The sequence below is a fragment of the Galeopterus variegatus genome, unplaced genomic scaffold (assembly GCF_000696425.1).
Source record: "Galeopterus variegatus unplaced genomic scaffold, G_variegatus-3.0.2 Scaffold2813, whole genome shotgun sequence".
Lineage (NCBI taxonomy): Eukaryota > Metazoa > Chordata > Mammalia > Dermoptera > Cynocephalidae > Galeopterus > Galeopterus variegatus.
The window spans coordinates 147,451-167,003 of NW_007728924.1; the positions used below are offsets into that span (position 1 = coordinate 147,451).

Consider the following 19,553-nt stretch of genomic DNA (forward strand, 5'->3'; position numbering starts at 1 on the left):
GCTGGTTGCAAGAGCAGTCTGTTGTCTCAGAAGGGCGGGTGGCCTGGCGGGGAGGCCAGGTGTCCCGCTGCGTGCAGCTGTTGGACAGGACAGAGCCTGGAGCTGGGAGGGCTCCGCAGCCTGAGGCCTGGGCAAGCCCAGAGAAGCTGGAAGCTGTTGATTAGACTCACGTCTGGCACCCGGAATGAGTTGACAGCTTGTGGCAGCTCCCACCTCTGAGGGAGGGATGGATGGATGAAAACAGACCATCAGTGCAAGGCCTGGACTCTGCCTGCAACGGGCTACCCTGCCATGGACCTGGGCTCAGAAATGTTTCAGGATGTTCCCCAGAGCAGTAGGGCTGAGCTGGAAGTCAGGAGACTTGGGTTCTAGTCCCAGCTCTGTGCCACCTTCTGGTGGTCTTGGGTGGGCCTCTTCAAATGGAAGTACCAGGAAGAGTTGGGGAACAGATAAGCTATAAATTGTGGATTTCCTGGAGAAAAGCAGTGGTATGCTGAGCTGGGCCCTAGCAAAACTCCACTAGGCAAGGGAAGAGAGCCTGTGCTGCACTCAAAGACAGGCCAGCAGAGTGGCTAAGAACTGGGTCTCTGAGACAGCCTCAAGTTCTAACCCAGCTCTGCCACTGCCCTGCTGAGTCACCTTGGACAGGTTACTTAACCTCTCCAAGCTTCAGTTTCCTCACCTGTAAAATGGTACAATCGGTGCCATTTGGTACACAGTGGTGGTTGGAAGGAGTCAGCCCATGCATGTAGCATGCCGGGCACAGTGCCAGGCACACCAATGGAAATGGTAGCCATGGCAGCTGCCGGAAGCTGCGGGCTGCTGTCAGTGAGCTGCAGAGTCATGTCCCTGTTCTTCAGGCTGCTGCTCCCAAGCTCTGTTTATTCCAAACAGTCCTGTCCGGATCCTGTGATCTTACACAGGTAGGATGTTAAGCTGCCACCTCCCTGCTTCAACCAGGGCCCCCACAAGAGCCTCACAGAGCCAGGGGCATCCAGCCTGGCTCAGGAGCAAATCCTGCTGGCCAGAGGAATGATCACTAGGAGCATCTTCGGTGACACAGGGAGAGGCTAAGGAGGCATCTCACACCTCACTGGCTCTGAGTCCCCACAGGTGTGTGTCTTCAGGCCAAGTCCCTGTGTGTCTGCTCTCCCAGCAAGGGGTGTAACTCCCCTGGCTGTGGGCAGAGTGAGGCCAGGCACTCTGGACACAACTCACTGGGCCAGGTGTGGGGCAGAGCCACACATGTGCAGTGCCAGCCCCACAGGAAAAGATGTGGCCTGTCTCCCTGGGAAGGTTACCCTGGCCCCCAGCTAAAAAGAATCCCTCCCTCCCCTCAATAGTAAAATCCCATCTCCTTGGAGCTCCCCCCATGGCTCTGGGCAGTGAATTACAATCACTAACACACCTACAGCACTTTACAGTTTACACCAGGATTTCTTAACCTCGGTACTACTGACGTTTTGAGCAAGATATTTCTTTGTTATGGGTCTGTCCTGTGCCTTGTAGGATGTTTAGCAGCTTCCCTGACCTCTACCCACTAGATGCCAGTGCACACTCCCCCCAGGTGACAACCAAAAATGTCTGCAGACATTGCCAAATGTCCACGGGAGGGCAAAATCACCCCTATTGAAAATCAATGGCTTACAAAGCACTTCCACACCCACTCTCCTATTCGAACCACACTCCCGCTTTCAGAGGAGGGGAGTGTATATCACTTTCAGCCCCTCTTCAGAGGCCCAGAGGTGTAGCAACTTCCCCCAGGTTATTCTGCAAATCAGAAGCAGGACTTGAACCTGACTTGCTCTCATGTGTACAAATCTCGTGATTTTCATCCCCTGCCTGTAGAACCATTTCCTATTATACTCGTGCATGACTACAGTCCAACAGTATGGCTTCTTTACTGCTCCTACAAGGTGATAGACAAGGGAGCCAAGGCATAAACACTTCTAAGTATCCCCACAGTGCCTGGGACACAGAGTAGGGGCTCAACCAGTAGCTGGTGAGCAAAGAGAGATGGGCTTGTTCACGACACAGGCTCTAAGGTGTCCTCAGATGTAACCCATCTTCAGAGACTTCGTATAGGAGGAGGCACCGCTCCACTGTCCTGAGGCTCAGGTGATACTAACACGTGCCAAAGTGGTGTCTGCAAGTGTGGCTGTCACCCAACAGCCCTTCTTTCCTGGGCTAGGGCAGACCCTCAGAGCCCAGCTGAGCCGTTTCTCACCCCTAGGGGCTTGCTCAGGCAGCAGTCTCGACCCAGCTGTCTGCCATGGTTTGACTTTCTTCCCTCAACCCTGGATTAGCAATTGAGCAACTCTGCAAGCACCTGACAAGACAGTGCTCCCCAAACCTGTTGAAACTCGCCCAACTAAGGCCCTGTGGGTGCATTTGGAAAGCCAAGCGTTTGCATTAAGTCTCCTCCTCCCGTTCCTCCCTCTGGGAAAAAGGGCTCAGGCTGAGCCAACGGGGCACAGACTGGCCAGGGAGCCACTGGGCAGAGGTGACAGCCACCTACCATCGGCCCCTCCAGCCACCCCTCCACTCCAAGCAAGCTTGCAAGAGCTGCTGCTGGTTTGCTCAGCAAACCCAGCTGGGAGGCGGAGCTGCGACCCCATGGTTGCTATCCAGATTTCCACAGGAGTTGCCAGGTTTTATCTGAGTCCTGAACTGCATCTTCTGTGATTCAGCCAAACTTGGGAGAAGGCTCGCTCCCTGCGGTGACCCCACCAGCTCCCCCTTCCCCCATCCAAACCCCTCTCCACCTCCCCCATCTCCTGGCAAACTGAACCAAACTATGTTTTTAAAGTTCCCTGCCAAGTCGGAACCCCACGGTGGAGGGGACCTGGTCTGAGAAGAGAGCAGAGGGGGTGGGTGGTGTCCTTGGGGAGGGAAGGAACCTCCCGACAGCTCACCCGTATCTCTTGAGAGGCCCATGAGAACAGCAGGGAATTGCTGATGGGCCTAGAGGAACCTCTTTCCCACTGCGACTCTGAACAGTCCCTTCAGACCATTTCTCACTGTTCATGCACAAACCCTATCATCCCAGGATTGGGTCCCAGAAACTCTTCCCCAGGGGCTCGAGACAGCAAAGTATTCCTTGAGTCTGAGATGCTTGGCTGTCCTGGCACCCCAGGCTTTGAGGATGAGTCACAGCCATCAGGGTTAGGTGGATTCTCGCCCCATTCAAGCATGTCAAGCACTTTCCCACAGCAGGCACTGTCCTAGGCACTTAAGTGTCACACAGAATACTAGCGGTAGAGGTAGAGCCGGAACTCCATCCAAGGTCTCCTGTCTTCCCAGAACTTTCCCTGCTGCAGATGAAAGCAGGTCAAAAGCCCCACCCCATCCCCCAGCCAGTCACTCTCAGCCAGAGGGGAGGAGCAGCTGGAGCCAGGGGGGAACCGAGGCTGTCCCACCTGCCCTGGTGTGGGTGGAGGTGGGGACACAGCACAGGCTCTCTCAGGATTGCACCTTCAGAAGGGATCCGCCAGGGCCGAGGAGCTCGCTGGAAACCTGGAGGCACAGAGCATCCCTCCAGGAAGCCAGTGCTGGCTCTGGACAGCCCAGCCGGGCTTCACCCCGCTCACTCCCCACCCCGGTTCCTTCAGCAGGTGGAGAGGACAGTTCAATGGTTCCGTGACCACAGCACATGAAAGGCTCTCTGAGGACAAGGGTCGGGTGGGTCTCTGCAAAGAAGCAGCTCTCTCCTGGCAAATTAGGGGGCAAGGTGAGGTCAGGAAGTGCCTTAAATTTGACACCCACTCACTGACAACCCCACCAGCCCCAGGGAGACGAGAAAAATCCTTACCTTCTGGCACAGCTCTGGGGCCATCCAGGCTCAGGTCTGAGTGGCTGCTTCCTGGCCCTGAGTCAACCTCCAGCTCCCCTGGGAACAAATACAGTAAGATGGGATAGGGGAGTTGGGGGGGTCCCAAACAGGAAGTGGGGGACACAGAGCCCTTCGGAGTGAAATGCAGAGGCTGGGGCACCCAGATGCTGGAAGTAACAGAGACTGGGAAGCCAAGAGATAGAAAAAGGAGTGTAGGCTTCTAGGATGGGGAGAAGAGGGAGCGAGGGACCCCCAGAGACAGGACAAGGGGGAAGAGAGCCCCGAGTAAGAAATGCATTTGGGGCCAAAAGAACTTGTCCTGAGCACTGAGAGCCCTAGAGCCAGGGCACGGCTGGGAAGAAGTTGCGCTGGAGGCGGCTCCCACCACCCCACAAGCAAGCCCGATGCCTCCAAAGCTGGCCCCTCCTCACTGGCTGCCCCTCCAGCAGTATCTCCTTCCACATCCCAATGGTGACAGAGACCACAGGCCCCGGCACTGTCCAGGAAGCCGCATGACCACCAGGATATCTCCCTCCCCAGCACCCCTCCCTCCTGAAAGCACCCAGACACCCTCACTGTAGTTCAGAAAAGACATGAGGCTCTTGAAAGACTCATCAGTGGAAGAACCAGGCCGCCTCCCTCAGGCCACTGACCACGGTCATGCCCTCAGTCGCTGGGGCCCATCTTTAAAGCTCACTGACCAGCCCCCAAGCTTAAGGGCCAGAATGATCTGCCTTTAAACCCTGATCACCCCTGCAGGCCGCAAGTCCTTGAACACATACCTCTCTGAGCCTCAGTTTTCTCATCTGTAAAATGGAGGGGAAGATACTTGCCTGGCCAACCCTGCATTGTGGCAATGAGGATATATCGGGAAATGTGACTATTGTCTGAGTGGCACAAGTGACCTGGGAAGGTAAGGGCCCATGCTTTCAGTCATCTATTCGTCCCACAAATGGTTTCCAAGTCTCCTTGGCATGACTGAGCTTGTCGTGGACACCACTGTCCCTGCCCCTCTCACCCCAGTGTCCCCAGGTCTCCATCTCCCAGCATCTCTTCCACCCCATTGCTCACACTCCCGGTCCTCACAGGGTCCGACTTCTGGGTCAGAATCCCCGGGAAACACATTCTCTGACTCCACAAACTCCATCTGGAGATTCTGTCAAAAATCTGCCTTTGGGATGGCAGCTGCAGTAATCCGCTGTTTCTAACAGGAGTGTGTCCCACTGCTCAGGGACACTCAGCTGACAAAGCGGTCAGGAACTCAGGTCTAGGAGGGCTGAGAGAGCCAAGCGAAAGAAAAACAAGTGCGCAGAAGCCGGCGCTGGCCTGGTCTGGGGTCCCGCAGAGGCTGCAGCTCGGGGGACAGAGGAGAGGTCTGGGGGGAGGTGTGGTGATAAGGATGACAGGGAACATCATCCTGACGATGACGGCGGTGTATTAATGTTGCAACAGGGGAATAGTGCCTACTGCATGCACGCTTAATTCATTCAAGCCTCCTGGGGTGAGAACTACTAGTCTCCCCATTTTATAGATGAAACGCTGAGGCTCAGAGATGTTCACTAACAGAGATGGGATTCTGACCCAGTCCATCGGTCTCCCCCGGTGGGTGCCCATACCACACTTCCTGCCATGCGGAAGGACAGGGGTCTCCAGGGCTGGACCATCATGGGGGAGAGAACAGCAGGATGCTAAGACCAGGTCATAGAAATGATCAAAGATCTGGAAATGACGGGAGATGTGGTCAGGACCTTGGGGAACTGACACCCCTCCCCCATCCTATCCTACCCCCATAAGAACATGGTCCTAGATGGGGTCTGTGGTCACTTTTGCTTCCACCCGACCCATGTCTCCCAAGGTGGCTCTCTGCTCAGCAGACACTGTTTCCTTCCGGCTCCCCCTCCCACTGGCTTGGCCTCCTTCCTCCTGGTATCGCAGGCACGACCGCTACTGAGGAGGCTCTAAATGTGGCCCAGGCAGGCAGGGAGGCCAAAGGGAGGGGGCAGAGAGGCCTGGGCTGGCGTCCCAGCCCCCACCTGGACACCCGCAGGGCCAGGACCCACGACACTGATCTGCTTGGCCTCCCAAACGCTCCAGCTATTTCCCGTCCCCTCTCCTCTTGACGCGCAGAGTAAGAGCCAGGGAGGAGTCTCAGGGGTGCGGATTTTCCTCTAGGAATTTGTATATATTTTTTAAAAAGCACGCAAACCTGGAAAAGCTTGGGACAAGCCCAGCTAATTTTAGTTTCTAATGAAAACAGCAGGTGGCTGAGAGGATCTGATCTCCCTGGCAGGGCCAGGGCCCTCCAGCCTTGCAGGCTGCAGGCACGGGCCGGGCACAGGGAGGGCCTCCTGGGAGGAGCCTGAAGGACCTGCAGCCCCCATTTGAGAAGATCAGGGCACGAGCTGGCTGGCAGCGGCAGCGGGGGAGGCCTGGGCTGGTGGGGTAACACGATCGATGGCACAGCCATGGCTAGAGTCCTGCATGGCCAGGGCAGCAGGTGGCAAATTGCTAAGCCCATACTCAGCGGGGGCAGGAAGAAGCCTAAATTGGGGCAATGCAACCAGGAAGGGGGAAGAAGCGGGATGGTGGAGGCCCCGACGCCTGGCCTGGCCCAGCCCAGGGGCAGCCGACACCCATGATGCTGCTCTCCGTCTCCCCTAGAAATGGCTCATGCAGTCGGTATTTGAGCCTGGCCCAATTCTAGGGTCAGCTAGCGGCACTCATGTCTCTGGGGAAAGATTGAGCCACCTTAGGGCACTGGGAGGGCATTCCTGAAACCCCCAGGACAGGCTGGGCCTGGCCTCTACAGGCCTTCAAGCCCTCAGATGACCAGGAGGCAAAGTCAGCCCCCATTTTCCTCCCTCACCTCAGCTCTTCCCTATGCTGAGTACTCTGCTGGGAGAACAGGAGAGGGGACCTCATGGGGACAGAGCCCCCCATCCATGCATCCAGGCTGAAAGCATTTATTGAACACCTTCTATGCACTGTGTCCTGTGCAAGGCACTGAGGAGGTTATGGGTCAGACCTGACACCAAGGGCAGCATCAGCCCCCCTTGGCCATCCAACAGGGCAGATCCACAGCCCGGCACAGGAGAAAGAGTGAGAGCCAGCGCCTGGCTTGCGATCCAGCTCACTACTTGGTAGCTGCAGGGCTCTGGGTGAGTCACTTCTTTTCCGCAGGCCTCAGTTTGCTCATCCATAAAGAGGCCAGGCACTACCTGACACCAGGGTGAGCAAGCAGAAACAGTGTGGGCAAGGGCCAGTGATGCTTGGGGTCCAGCTCCTTCCAGCCATGCCCAACTCTGGCACCCAGCCCTCCCCAGGAAAGACCCTAGGTTCTGGGAGAGCAGGGGTGGGAGTGGGCCGGGCCTCTTGTGCCTGGAAGGGGACAGCTGTTGTGCCAGATGAAGGCAGGGGCTGGAGGTGGGCATTGGTGCCAGCCGGAAGAGGTTTCTCAGCTTCTTCCTGGAAGCTGTCCCAATGACTCACAGCCATGACAGCCCAGCAGCTCACCCCTAAATCCCTGCCACTGTCATTTCAGCCTGTCTCCCCTCATTGCATTCTGAGCTCAGGGAAGGGGGTAGGCGGCTGCTGTGGTACATCCCGTCCCTTGTAAATGGCAGGGGCTCCATCCATCAGGCTGGCCTGGCGCCAACAAGCCCTTGAGGCCTGGACAGTCCCCACTCCAGCCAGTAGGAGGACCACCAACTCCAGCAGCAGGAAAGGCCATACACATCCACCAGTTTATTGTACCCATGAGGAGACAGTCTCCAAGTGGGGCAGAGATTTGCCCACGGTCACAGTGGGTGTGGCTCGGCCTGCTCCCCAGTCTGTTCCCCCTGCCCAGAGAACCCCACGTCCCTTCACCTGAGGCCAGGGCCCAGCAAGGCCAGACCAGGCCCCCTAGACTGGATACAGAGGGAGTGAGTGGAAGCCCAGCTGGGAACAACAGGCTGGCTCTGTGCCCCCACGTTGCAAAGGGACTAGGGGTCTCCACCCTTCTCTGAGAGGCCAAGCCTGGGTCTGAAGAGGAAAGGATCCAATGTTAGGCTCATCTCCTTGTCCCCTCACTGAGGGGCACCCAGGGCCTGCCAAATGTGGACCTGGCCCACCGCCAGTTTCCAGTATCTTGGCGCCCCCTGCAGGCCAAGAGCGACAGGTGAGACTGGCTCCATAGGAGACCCCTTCCCTCAGCAGCTCAAGCTGGGGGGCACCAAGGCAGGGCCAAGCAGCCGTGACAGCCCTCTCACTTTTACATGCAGCTTCCCCCTGCCTCTCAGCCATCTTCCTGCCCTTGTGTCTCCTCCAAGAGGCTCAGGCTCCTGCCTGGGCCTGGTCAGGACACTACCAGTCTCTGTGCATCCTCTGGGCAGGACCTGGTAGAGAGGAAAGAAAGGGACAAGGAGGCCCCTGGGAGACAAAGAATGCAAGGAGAGCAAGTGGAGGTTGGGCCTCCTCAGCCTGAGCTGCCTACCTCCCGCTTACCCACCTGTGCTACCAGGGAAAGGAGAGAGCCTCCCAATGACACGGCACCTAGGACGTGCTAGCTGAGAGCCAGATGCATTCCCCATCAAATCAAGCTAATTCCTCGACAGTCCATTGGGTTAGAAACCATTATCTCCATTTACAGATGAAGAAAGCCAGACTCAGGCCCCATAGCGGCAGTGAGGCGGACAGTGGTGTCCCAGAGTCAGTGCTCCCTTGGGCTCAGAAGGAAACAGCACCAAGGCTTCCCCAAGACTGCTCTCCAGGCCAGCTGCACCTGGGGGAATGTTAAAACCTCACATGCCCACCAAGCCCCTCCTGAAGAGGGCACAAGCACCTGCACTTTCAACAAACCCTGCAAATGTTTCCTATGCACAGCTGGTTTCTAGAACCATCGCTCTGGTCCAGCCCACTTGCCAGAACGACAGAACCTGGATGCTGCTTGCGCACCTCCAGGGAGGGGCAGGTGGCCCACCAGCAGCACCTTGGCCGGCATCCTCAGGTCCAACAAAGCCAGCTCCCAGCAGCTTCTGCCCACAGTGGCACTTCTAGTCCTTGAGCCACATAACAAAACTTTGTTGTCTGTACCAAAGGCTGTGAAGTCAGGCAAAACCAGGCTCAGGTCCCACTCTGCCTCTTATTGTCTGTGTGATTCTGCAAACAAGGCAAATTATTTAACCTGTCTGTGCCTCAGTTTCCTCCTCTTTAAAACGGAGGCTCATTGGCTTGCCATGAGGATTAAACGAAATAATGTAAAGTACTTGGCCCAGCCCTGACTAGTTCCATAAAAGTTAACTATTCTCATTGTCATCGTCATAAAAATTTCCCATACTTTAACACGACTTTCTGTGTGCTTTTCCATTGGACCACCTGTTCGTTTATTCCTTCATTTCAGCAAACAAATGGCGGGCTCCTGCCTCATTCCTCAGCCACATGTGAGAACGTCTTTCACACACAGATCCCTTTCGCTTCTGACAGCAGTTCTTGGACTTAGGTAGAACCAGTGTCCTGTTACAGACAGGAAAACTGAGGCCCAGAGAACTGTGACCTTCCCCTGATCCTACCTCAAATAGACATTTGTGCAGCTTCCCCTATAAGATGCAACAGCCTCTTCACCTCCACCCCCAGAAAGCCCGCCCTTGGGAGACCCAGTTTGCTGGACAAGCCCTGGGGGAGGCCTGGCTCGCTGCAGAGTTGTGACAGAAGGATACTAACTTTCTTTTGTCCAGAGCCCCCCACCTGTGTGGCTGAGACTGTAGAGAGAGCAAGGGCCTGAACGTCCTCCTGGGGAGCCGTGGGAAAGCCCCTTTCTATCTCTAGGCCTCAATGAGCTTGCCTATAAAATGAGGGGTCTGGACCAGACCACCTGTTGGAGAACCCTCCTCAAGAGTGATCCTTTGCACCCTGCTGCTCCTGAACTAGGAAGGCAGTCCCAGGCAGCCTCACTCTGGGAGGCGATCAGATGGACCTCCCATTGAACAGATGGGAAGGGCAGGCTTTCCAGAGTCATGCTCAGCTCTCCTCCCGCTCAGGCTGCCACTTCTGCACCTACTATGTGCACTTGGCCCTGACCAGGGACGTTGGGGGAAGGTAGGGGCAGGCTGAGTGCAGTGGTTAGAACACAAGCCTCTGGGTCATCCAGAGGACCTGGCCTCCAATTCAGTCTGCCCTTGAGAGCTGGGTTACCTTAAGCCAGTTGCCTCTTTGAACAGTACCTGGTACATAGTAGGTGCTCAGTTAATGTGAGCTCCCCTTCCTAGAGAGGGGGAACTCTTTTTCCTCACATGGCCCTCCCCCAGCTCTGTTCCCATATCAAAGAACATTTTTATGTTTTGCTCCAGGCCCCGTAGCCTCCTGGTCCAGATCACAAAGTGTCTGTTGTTAGATGGGGCAGAGCCTTCTTGGGGCCCTCGACTGTTACCAAGGAGGACAGGAAGGAGAAAGGCACACTTGTTTAAAGCTCAGCCGTGGCACTTGCTGCAATCTGTGTCACCTTAGGCATGTCACCCTCTTAGCCTTCATTGTGAAATCCATAAAACGGGCATAGTAATCACCGCTCAAAGGTTTGGGGTGAGGATGCCACAGGATCAAGTTCCTGCCACAGTGCACGGCACCAAGTAGGTGGTGAATGAACAGTCCTGCTCTCTCCTGTCCTCCACTGAAATGGAAACATTTGCAGCCCCTCTCCTTCACGGGCCTGGTCCCAGAGTACCTTCACATTAATTATCTCATTTAGATTGTGATCCTTGCAATAACGCTATGAGGAGCTAACGACATCACCCATCGTCAAGCTATAAAATCTCAAGGGGCAGAGCGGAGAGCATGGCACACTTTGTGAACGACCATCACCATCCCAACCCTGCCACCGCCACCACCACCCACGTCCTGACCATCCCCAGACCTCCAGCCCTTCTCTGCCCTCGTTGTCGCCCTCCAAAGTGCTGCAACAATGACACTGGTCTCCAGCTGTGGTCCTGGGACATAGCTGGCAGTGAGGATCTTGGCCTTGCAGCCAAAAGGCAGGCATCAGTCACTGGGGTCCCTGCCTGGGGTGGGGAAAGAAAGACCCTGGGCAGACCATGGCTCCAGACTCCCAGCTAGAGGGCATCTCTACAGGGAGCAGTTGGAGCCCACAGGCCAGGTCTGGAATAACTTCCGGGGCACAAACACTGGTGCAGGGGCCACCCAGGCCAGGGAGGGATCCCATGGGGGCTCTGCCAACTCCCCAGCCCCTGCCCTGTGCTGCTGTCTGCTTTGCCTGACTTGAGATGGAGGCCTTCTTATGAAAGAGACCACTTCCACCCCCCAGCCCCAGAAAGCCAGGCAGAGGGCCTGTCACTGGATCTAGAGAGAAGTCGGCAGCCAGAACCAGTCGCTGGGACAAGTCAGTGCCGAGACACCTGGGCCACGTGTGGCATCAGCCCATCCTGGGCATGGGAAGAAGAGGGGCGGGTCTCAGGGGCGGAAGCCCTGGGGTGGGCTCTGCATCGGATCCACCTCCTCTCTTCAGGTACCTGGCCAAGCTATCATCGGTGGGGAGCATCTCGGAGGAGGAAACGTGCGAGAAGCTCAAGGGCCTGATCCAGAGGCAGGTTCAGATGTGCAAGCGGAACCTGGAGGTGATGGACTCAGTGCGCCGTGGCGCCCAGCTCGCCATCGAGGAGTGTCAGTACCAGTTCCGGAACCGGCGCTGGAACTGCTCCACCCTCGACTCTCTGCCTGTCTTCGGCAAGGTGGTGACTCAAGGTGAGGGAAGGGCATGAAGGGGCTATTGGGGGAGCTAGAGGAGCCTGGGTGCAGCTCCAACTAGGGAATGAGACACTTGTGAGGGGCTAGGCTATTCCAAGTCATGCTGAAGCCAGAACAGCACAGCACACAGGTGAGCATAGGATGAATGCAGAGCGCTGGGGTGCTGGGACAGGGGGATGATCCAGGTGGGGCGAGTCTGGGGTGGATGGGCCATCCAAGGAGGGTGCTGCTGCTTCATGCTTGTGCAGCACTCGACAGTGTGCAGCACTTTCAGTGCTGGTCTCACGGGAATGAGAGCAGGAGCTACCATCCTTGTTTGATGGAGGAAGACACCAAGGTGCAGGCAGGGGACTGGACTGAGTTGCCCAAGGCTGCTCAGGGGATGAGGAGCAGAGTCAGGATGCAGAACTGGGGCTCTGGACCCCCAGCCCCTTGCTGTTTCCACGTTAGCTCTCGGCCTCGAGTACTGGAGCCCATCTCGGTCATCTCTACATCTGACCAGCTGGACTGAGCACTTCCAGCATGGCCAGCCCTGAGGTCTAGGGATGAAGGGTACCCAGCTCCTAGGCTCTCAGGCTCAGAGTCTAGCAGGGAGACAGATAAGGAATAACCACCGCACAATAGGAGCAGTGGCTTCCACACCTACAGCACCCAAGTATAGGCCAGACACTGTTCTAAGTGTTTTAAGTAACCATAACTCATCTGGCCCTTTGAGATAGGCTTCCAGGGGTCTTGCTCTTGTCCATGATGAGAAAACACCATGATGGAGGGTACAGGGGAGCCTGTGGGGGCACAAAGGTGGACACCTTCCCTGGCCAGGGTGAGGTGCTCAGGGAAGGCTTTCCTGAGGAGACAGGCCCTCAGCTGAGACCAAAAATATGAGAAGGCATTAAGCCAAAGGAAGGCTCCTTGAAATTCAAGGCCCTGCCCTCGAGGAAATGCTCTAAACCAGCTGCCTCTTTCTACTTCCTGAGCATGAAACTGACACTTCTGAGCCCCCAACAGTCTTACAGAGCCCTTCGACTTGCTCAGACAGCAGGAAGGGGTTGCCTGGGCCAACCTTTGTCTTGGCACCTGTGGTCCTGGGTGGCCAGGGCTGCTAGGCTTATGGCAAACCATTTAGATGTTGTTGGAAACCAACTGTGATAGAAATTTGGAAGCCATTCTCCTGGGAGCTGGCAGGGGACAAAAAGGCATGATCATGCTTGGCATTGCTGAACGTTGCTGCTGAAGAGGAGAAGCAGAGACCCAGTGAACAGCCTGGTAGTGAAGGCTCTCGGATGACCATACCCCTGCCAAGGGCCCAGAGCTGCCTGAGTGATTAGGCCCCAGAATCAGTCTCAAACAGCAGGCCATGAGTTCAGGAAGCCCCTCGCACATAGTAGGTGTTCACTGAGTGTCTTTTGGATGGATTGAAGAATAGATCAGCAGAGTTCCATATGCCAGGCTCTATCACACCCCCACGCCTTTTCACCTGCTGTTTCCTCTCCCCCAAACATCCAGGTCCCTTTCCCACCAGCTCAGCAGTTCTCTCCTGCACAAAGCTTTCCCAGCTCTGTCCAGAGAGATTCTGAAGCTCTTTGTTCTTGCTGGGGAGTTTTCCCTTTTTTTGTCATTTTTTGCTTTGATATAATTTCAAACTTAGAGAAAAGTTGCAAAAATAGTGCAAGGAATTCCTATATTCTCTTTACTAAATGCACCGACCGTTTACATTTTAACCCATTTGCCTTCTTATTCTCTATTTATATATAGATATAGACATAGGTGCACACACACACACACACATTTTTGCCTGAACCATGTGTTCACGCTGCTTTTGTAACACCTTTTAGACTGAAATGTGATGTCTCCGCTCCCGACCCCCCTCCCCCATCACTAAGTCTTGAGCTCTTCAAAGGCAAGGGGACACCTCCTTTACCTGTTTCCTGGCACATAGCAAAGCCTGGCATGGAGGAGACAGTCAATGGAGGTCATCTAATGACAGAAAGTAGGTCGGGAGCAAGGACTCAAAGAATGAAATAAGGGGGAGGCATGGGCCAATGCTGGCCTGAGCCAGTGCAGGTAATCAGGACCCCGCCAAGAAGTACCTTCCTTCCCTATGGGGCAAGAACCAAGGAGGTTGACCCAGCCCTGGCTCAAGTTCTGGGGGACACTAAGAATTCCACCAGGCCTGGGTTGAACATGCTCTGGACTGAGTGGCTTGGTCAAGCATCATCTCTGGAGCTGAGTCAAGATAGCCTGAGACCAGCCAGTCACACCAGGCAGACATCAGTCGTGTCTAGAGGAGTCTGAGCTCTTCCCACTCACTCATCTCCTTTTTTTTTTTTTTTTTTTTTTGGTAAACGGTAAGGGGATCGTGACCCTTGGCTTGGTGTTGCCCGCACCGCGCCCAGCCAGTGAGCGCACCAGCCATCCCTATATGGGATCCAAACCCGCAGCCTTGGCACTCCCAGCGCCGCACTCTCCCGAGTGAGCCACGGGATCGGCCCTTGAGTTTTCTTCGCTAGTAAAATTGCTCTTGGAAAATTCTTAATTTGTCTCCACTGAGCAAGAGGAAAGGGGGACATGTCCATCCTGAGATCTGAGAGCAGAGCGCTGGCTCTCGGAAAATCCAGGGGTTGGTTGAGAGGCAGATCACCAGCTACTGTCCTCTCCAGCAGTAGCACAGCCAGTGGGGCAGGTCCCTCTCACAGTCCCCAGCTCCCAGGGCTGGGGTCATGGCCTCAAATACGGAGGAGGACAGTGCTAACAGATCCCCCAGATCCAGGCCGTACTTAGGGAAGACAAGGAGTCCCCATTTGCTGAGGATCTGTTGTGTGCTGTCTTGGATCAGATTGTCCTCACGACAACTATGAGTTCGCAGTGTTCTCCCCATGTCACAGCTGAGAAAGCAGAGGGTGATGACACATTCAGAGCCTGGTCCTGACACCTTATGGCTGTGAGATCTTGGGCAAAGTCCATGCCCTGTCTAAGCCTCAGCAAACTCCTTCCTGTAAAACGGGGGCAATCCCAGAACCAACCTCCTAGGGCTCCTGTGAGGATTCAGAGACAATGCTTATGGAGGGCTAGGTGTCCACAGACACTGGTGCGGGGATGCTTCCCTGCTGCCAGCATTGCCCAAAGCCCTACACCTCCAACTCCAGACCCTGTCCTCCCACCCACCCCCACTCCTAGGCTACAAATGCATGACGGATGGTGAAATAATGGTGAACAATAAGACTAATGTGCAATTTAAGGCCAAACTGTGTGCTCTAGGCTGAAAATCTTCCAGAAACAGTAAAGATGGCATCCAGGGCAGCCAGGAATGGGAGGTGAAGGTTCTTGGTCAAGCAGGTTTTAAGGGCCAGATGCAAGACGGCCTCTGTTTCAGTCAATGCTTAATCCCAGTGCCTAGAACAGCACCTGCACATTGCAGGCAACTGATAAATATTTGCTGAATGAATGAGAGGGCTTAGGGTAGGAGGGAGGCCACAGAGCCTGGCAAAGGAGTGTTGGCGTCTCAGAGTGGGCCAGCCTGACCAGGACGGGGAGAGGGAAGAAAGGTGACAGAACCTCCTCTTCTGCTTCCCTCCATCTGCGGACAACACCGGGCCTCCTCCTGCCCCATCACGTCATCACTGTGACCTTGATCAAGTCCCTGTCCCAAGAGACAGGCAGTCCCTGTGGCCCCTTCAGCAATGACTGCATGGCTGGGAGTGAGGACTCAAATCCAGGCCCGTCTGTCCCCTCCCCATGTGTCTGAACCACCCAGGACACCTTACAGACCCTAATACCGGGCTGGACTTAAGTAAACACTCCTCAGTCCTGGGCAGTGCCTCACTAAAACCTGTGTTCTCACCTTTGTCCTCAGCATTGGCATCACGTTGGACCCAATGAAGGGGAGAACATTCTTTCCTTCTGGGTGACCTCTCTGGCCAGCCTTTTGATGCCATCATATAAGCTGATGATGAAGGAGATCAGGGAGGGGAGAAGGGGGCTGTATACCCCAGAAACACTCCCACACTAGGAGTTCCTGGAAGCTGCAGAGGCCAGACACACACGACAGCTGGAAGATAAAACCATCTACGGTTGATTCTGATTGCGAGAGCGCCTGGAGTCCTGGGAAGTCTATGACGGTGGGAAGGGATGCAGGAAAGGTTCAGGGTCTGCCCTACCAGGACAGCATTAACCTCCCCACATTAGAGTTCGGGAAATGAGACTGGGAGAGGAAGGTCACACCACTAGTGAGAGTCTGACACAGCTTTGTCTGGCTCTGGAGCCTTAATCTTTCCCTGGTCCTACACTGTCTCTCAAATTCAAAGTGGCTTCCTGGAGGTCATTTCAAGAAAAGGTGGGCTTTTGCAGTCAGAGGGGGAAATAGAGGAAACTGGAGAGGCTGGGGACAGGGATAGAGGCTGACGGATGAGGGATAAGGTTTTTCTGGGAGACTAGTGCCTGTCCTGCCCACCTCCCTAGGGCTCCCACTGGATCTGCTTAGTAACACTTGAGTAGTGCCCATTCCCTGCCTTCCAGCAGGGCACCCATCCTGGCACCAGGGTATCAGCATGCCCATGGCTTCCTTGCCAACTCAAGGAACTCAGCTTCAGCTGATTCTCCTCCAAACACTCCTTCCTACTTGAATGTCCTTCCTTCCAACATCTGGGAGGGACATTGCACGTGATGAGATCTGAAGAGCGTGGGCCCTGAGTCAGGCCTCGGTTCCAATTCCCGCTTGGCCATTTGTTGCCTGAGGGACCCCAGGCAGGCCACTGAGCCTCACTTTTTCTTCCATAGAGCAGAGCTATAGAGAGCTGATTGCTAAGGTTGGCATGAGCCTTAGACAGCATATGGGAAGGCCCTGGCACATAGTGGGTCCTCAGAAAGAGTAGCTGTTATTGGATCTTCAGAACAACTCCAAATTCCCAGCCTTAGCAGTTTGGAAAAGATGTATTGAGACCGGACCCAGAGGACACACAGGATTTAGACCTGTGGAGCAAGGGAAGAGGTGTGCTCTGGGAAGAAGAAACAGCAGGAAGAAAGGAGCTGGGTGTGGAGAGGGGCAAATGGCCATGTGGAAAAGGAAGAGGGTCACAGGGCAGTCACTGGCACCTTAAGAGTTCTGCCTTACCCTGGCCCAGGAAAGGACAAAGTGACATTGCCTTCCTCCTGCAGCTGGGGCAGGCAAACCCCCTGACCAGGGAGCAGTATTTACCACCTTGCTGGGGCACTCCCCGCTGCTCTGCTCCCAGGTATACCACATTATTTTCTATGTCTGAGCAGCCTCTGCAGAGAGCAGGCCCTGCTTGTTCCTCCACTAGCAAGCAAGGCTCCAGCCTGGGCACCTGAGCAGAGGTAAGAAGCCAGGAGGGGCCATAGCACTGGAGTCAAGAGGCTGGGACCCAGGGCCAGTTAGAGAAGGCTGGAGGAGATGCTGCCATCAGCCTTAGGCACACAGCTGATGCCCACATCCTCCAGGCCCTCTGGGGCCCTCTGTGCTGAGCACAGAAGCCAACTGCTCACCATCCCCAGTAAAGCACCACAGAAGGGACTGGACTTGTCCTACAGCACACGATATTTAGGATAGACCTAAGGAAGCCCTTCTTGGTTTCACACATGGGAGGTGGGAGGAAACTGACTGCACGTGTATTTCCAGGAGCTCAGGTCTACGTGAGGCAGAATAATGTCAAGGCTGAAAGCTCTGGAGCAAGGCTGCCTGAGTTCAGATCCTGACTCCACTGCTTCCTGGCTGGGGATTTTTGGGCAAGTTACTCACCACTCAGTTCCTCAGTTTCCTCATCTGTAAAATGAGGATTAAAAGAATCAACTTCATAGGGCTGTTATGAAGAATTGTATTAGTGTTGCTATAACAGAAATACCTGAGACTGGGTAATTTATAAATAACAGAGGTTTATTTGGCTTATGATTCTGGGACAGCTGCATCTGGCGCGGGCCTCAGGCTGCTTCTACTCATGGCAGAAAGTGGCAGGCAGATGGCGGGTACAAGCAGATCACATGGTGAGAGGAAGCAAGAGAGAGAGAGGAGGTGCCAGGGTCTTTTAAGCAACAAGGTCTCGTGGGAACTAGAGAGAGAACTCACTTATTACTCCCCCCACCCAGGGAGAGCATTAATCCATTCATGAAGGATCCGCCCCCATGACTCAGTTTCTTAATGCAGAGGAAGCATGACAGTAAATCTGATTCTGTGGAGTTAGCCCCAGGGGCCCTCTCCCCAGCCTCTGCTGCTGTCTCCTGATGGCCCCTCTCCCTCCCCTCCCCCACAGGCTATCCTGACGCACATGCGGGTAGAGTGCAAGTGCCACGGGGTGTCGGGCTCCTGTGAGGTGAAGACATGCTGGCGAGCCGTGCCACCCTTCCGCCAGGTGGGCCATGCGCTGAAGGAGAAGTTTGATGGCGCCACTGAGGTGGAGCCACGCCGTGTGGGCTCCTCCAGGGCACTGGTGCCACGCAACGCACAGTTCAAGCCACATACAGATGAGGACCTGGTGTACTTGGAGCCCAGCCCAGACTTCTGCGAACAGGACATGCGCAGTGGCGTGCTCGGCACGAGGGGCCGCACATGCAACAAGACATCCAAGGCCATTGACGGCTGTGAGTTGCTATGCTGTGGCCGTGGCTTCCACACAGCACAGGTAGAGCTGGCAGAACGCTGCAGTTGCAAATTCCACTGGTGTTGCTTCGTCAAGTGCCGGCAGTGCCAGCGGCTCGTGGAGTTGCACACGTGCCGATGACTGCCTGCCAGCCCTGTGCCCGGCAACCACCTAGTGGCCCAGGGAAGGCCAATAATTTAAACAGTCTCCCAACAACTGCCCCAAGAGATACTGGTTGTATTTTTTGTTTTGGTTTGGTTTTTGGGTCCTCATGTTATTTATTACTAAAGCCAGGCAGGCGACCCCAAGGGCACCAACTGGGGCCTCCCCAAAACCCGGGCCTTTGTGGCTGCCTCTGACCAAAGGTATCTTGCTCATGCCTCTGACTGTGCACATGTGGCTGCTGCTGACCACTCAGTTGTTAATCTGCGTCCATTTTTCTACTTGCAGACTTAAGGTGGGTAATAAGTATTACAGCCACATGGCTACTGACCCTGACATCTAGGGAAAGAGGTGGTCCTATGACAGGGAAATAGGTGCCTCCTTGATGGAAGTCACAAGGAAAAAGAGCTCGCAACTCTCCACCCTACACATACACCCCACACGTGACCCCTGGCAGCTTGAGCTTGGTAGCCTTGTCTCCCTGGAAAGGGAATGGGCAGATATCAGGCCAAGGGCAAAGAGTTCGTTTCAGCCCTCACAGGAGCAAATGGATGTTCAATCTCTGTGGGACCTTCCAGGTGGGAAGAACAGGTGAGGTGAGGGCAAGAGAAGGCTACAGTCCCACCCCACCTCGGCCCAGCCTTCCCAGCCTCCCCTCTTGGAGAGGGAAACTCCCCACTCCCCAGTCCCTCCTAGGCAGATCACGGCCAAACCCTTGCAGTCATGCCCCCAACTAAGTCACCTCCTCACAGTGCTGCTCCTCTGCAACTAAGAATGGAAAACACACACACACACGAAAGGGCTGTGCAGTAAAGTCCTCTCCCATTATCATACTCACTTAACACAACTCTCTGAGCAAATACTATGTTCTAGGCCCTATACAGCGCCATCTCACTTGATGAGCACAACAGTCCTAGGAAGCAGACAAAACAGGGATGCCTGTGCCCATTTTATAGCAGAGCTAGGCCCCACAGCAAGCTGGATGGAGAGGCACAACCAGAAGAGCCCTCCAGCCAAGGCTCCACCTTGGCTCCTGTACTCAATGGCACAGGAACTGCAGGTCTCCTTGGGTCTGAGCCTTGGGGAGAGGGTTCCGGCTAGAGGAAAGGGGGCAGAAAGCAGCAGGAGCCCACATGGTTCCTGAGGACAGAACAGATTCACAGGGAAGAGACGAACAGCTGAAAGCCTGACTGATGATGTCTCAGCAGCTTAGGTTCCCCCACCCCCAGGCCCTCCAG

General features: G+C 55.2%; 1 protein-coding gene across 1 annotated transcript; it reads left to right on the forward strand.

The window, feature by feature from the left end:
- Nucleotides 1-11,415: 11,415 nt before the first annotated feature.
- On the forward strand, nucleotides 11,416-18,398 carry LOC103598980 (protein Wnt-4). Its single transcript, XM_008583056.1, has 3 exons — nucleotides 11,416-11,563; nucleotides 16,718-16,794; nucleotides 17,827-18,398. The coding sequence occupies exons 1-3, from the start codon at nucleotides 11,416-11,418 to the stop codon at nucleotides 18,292-18,294; spliced, it is 693 nt and encodes a 230-aa protein (XP_008581278.1). The 3' UTR covers nucleotides 18,295-18,398.
- Nucleotides 18,399-19,553: the final 1,155 nt, after the last annotated feature.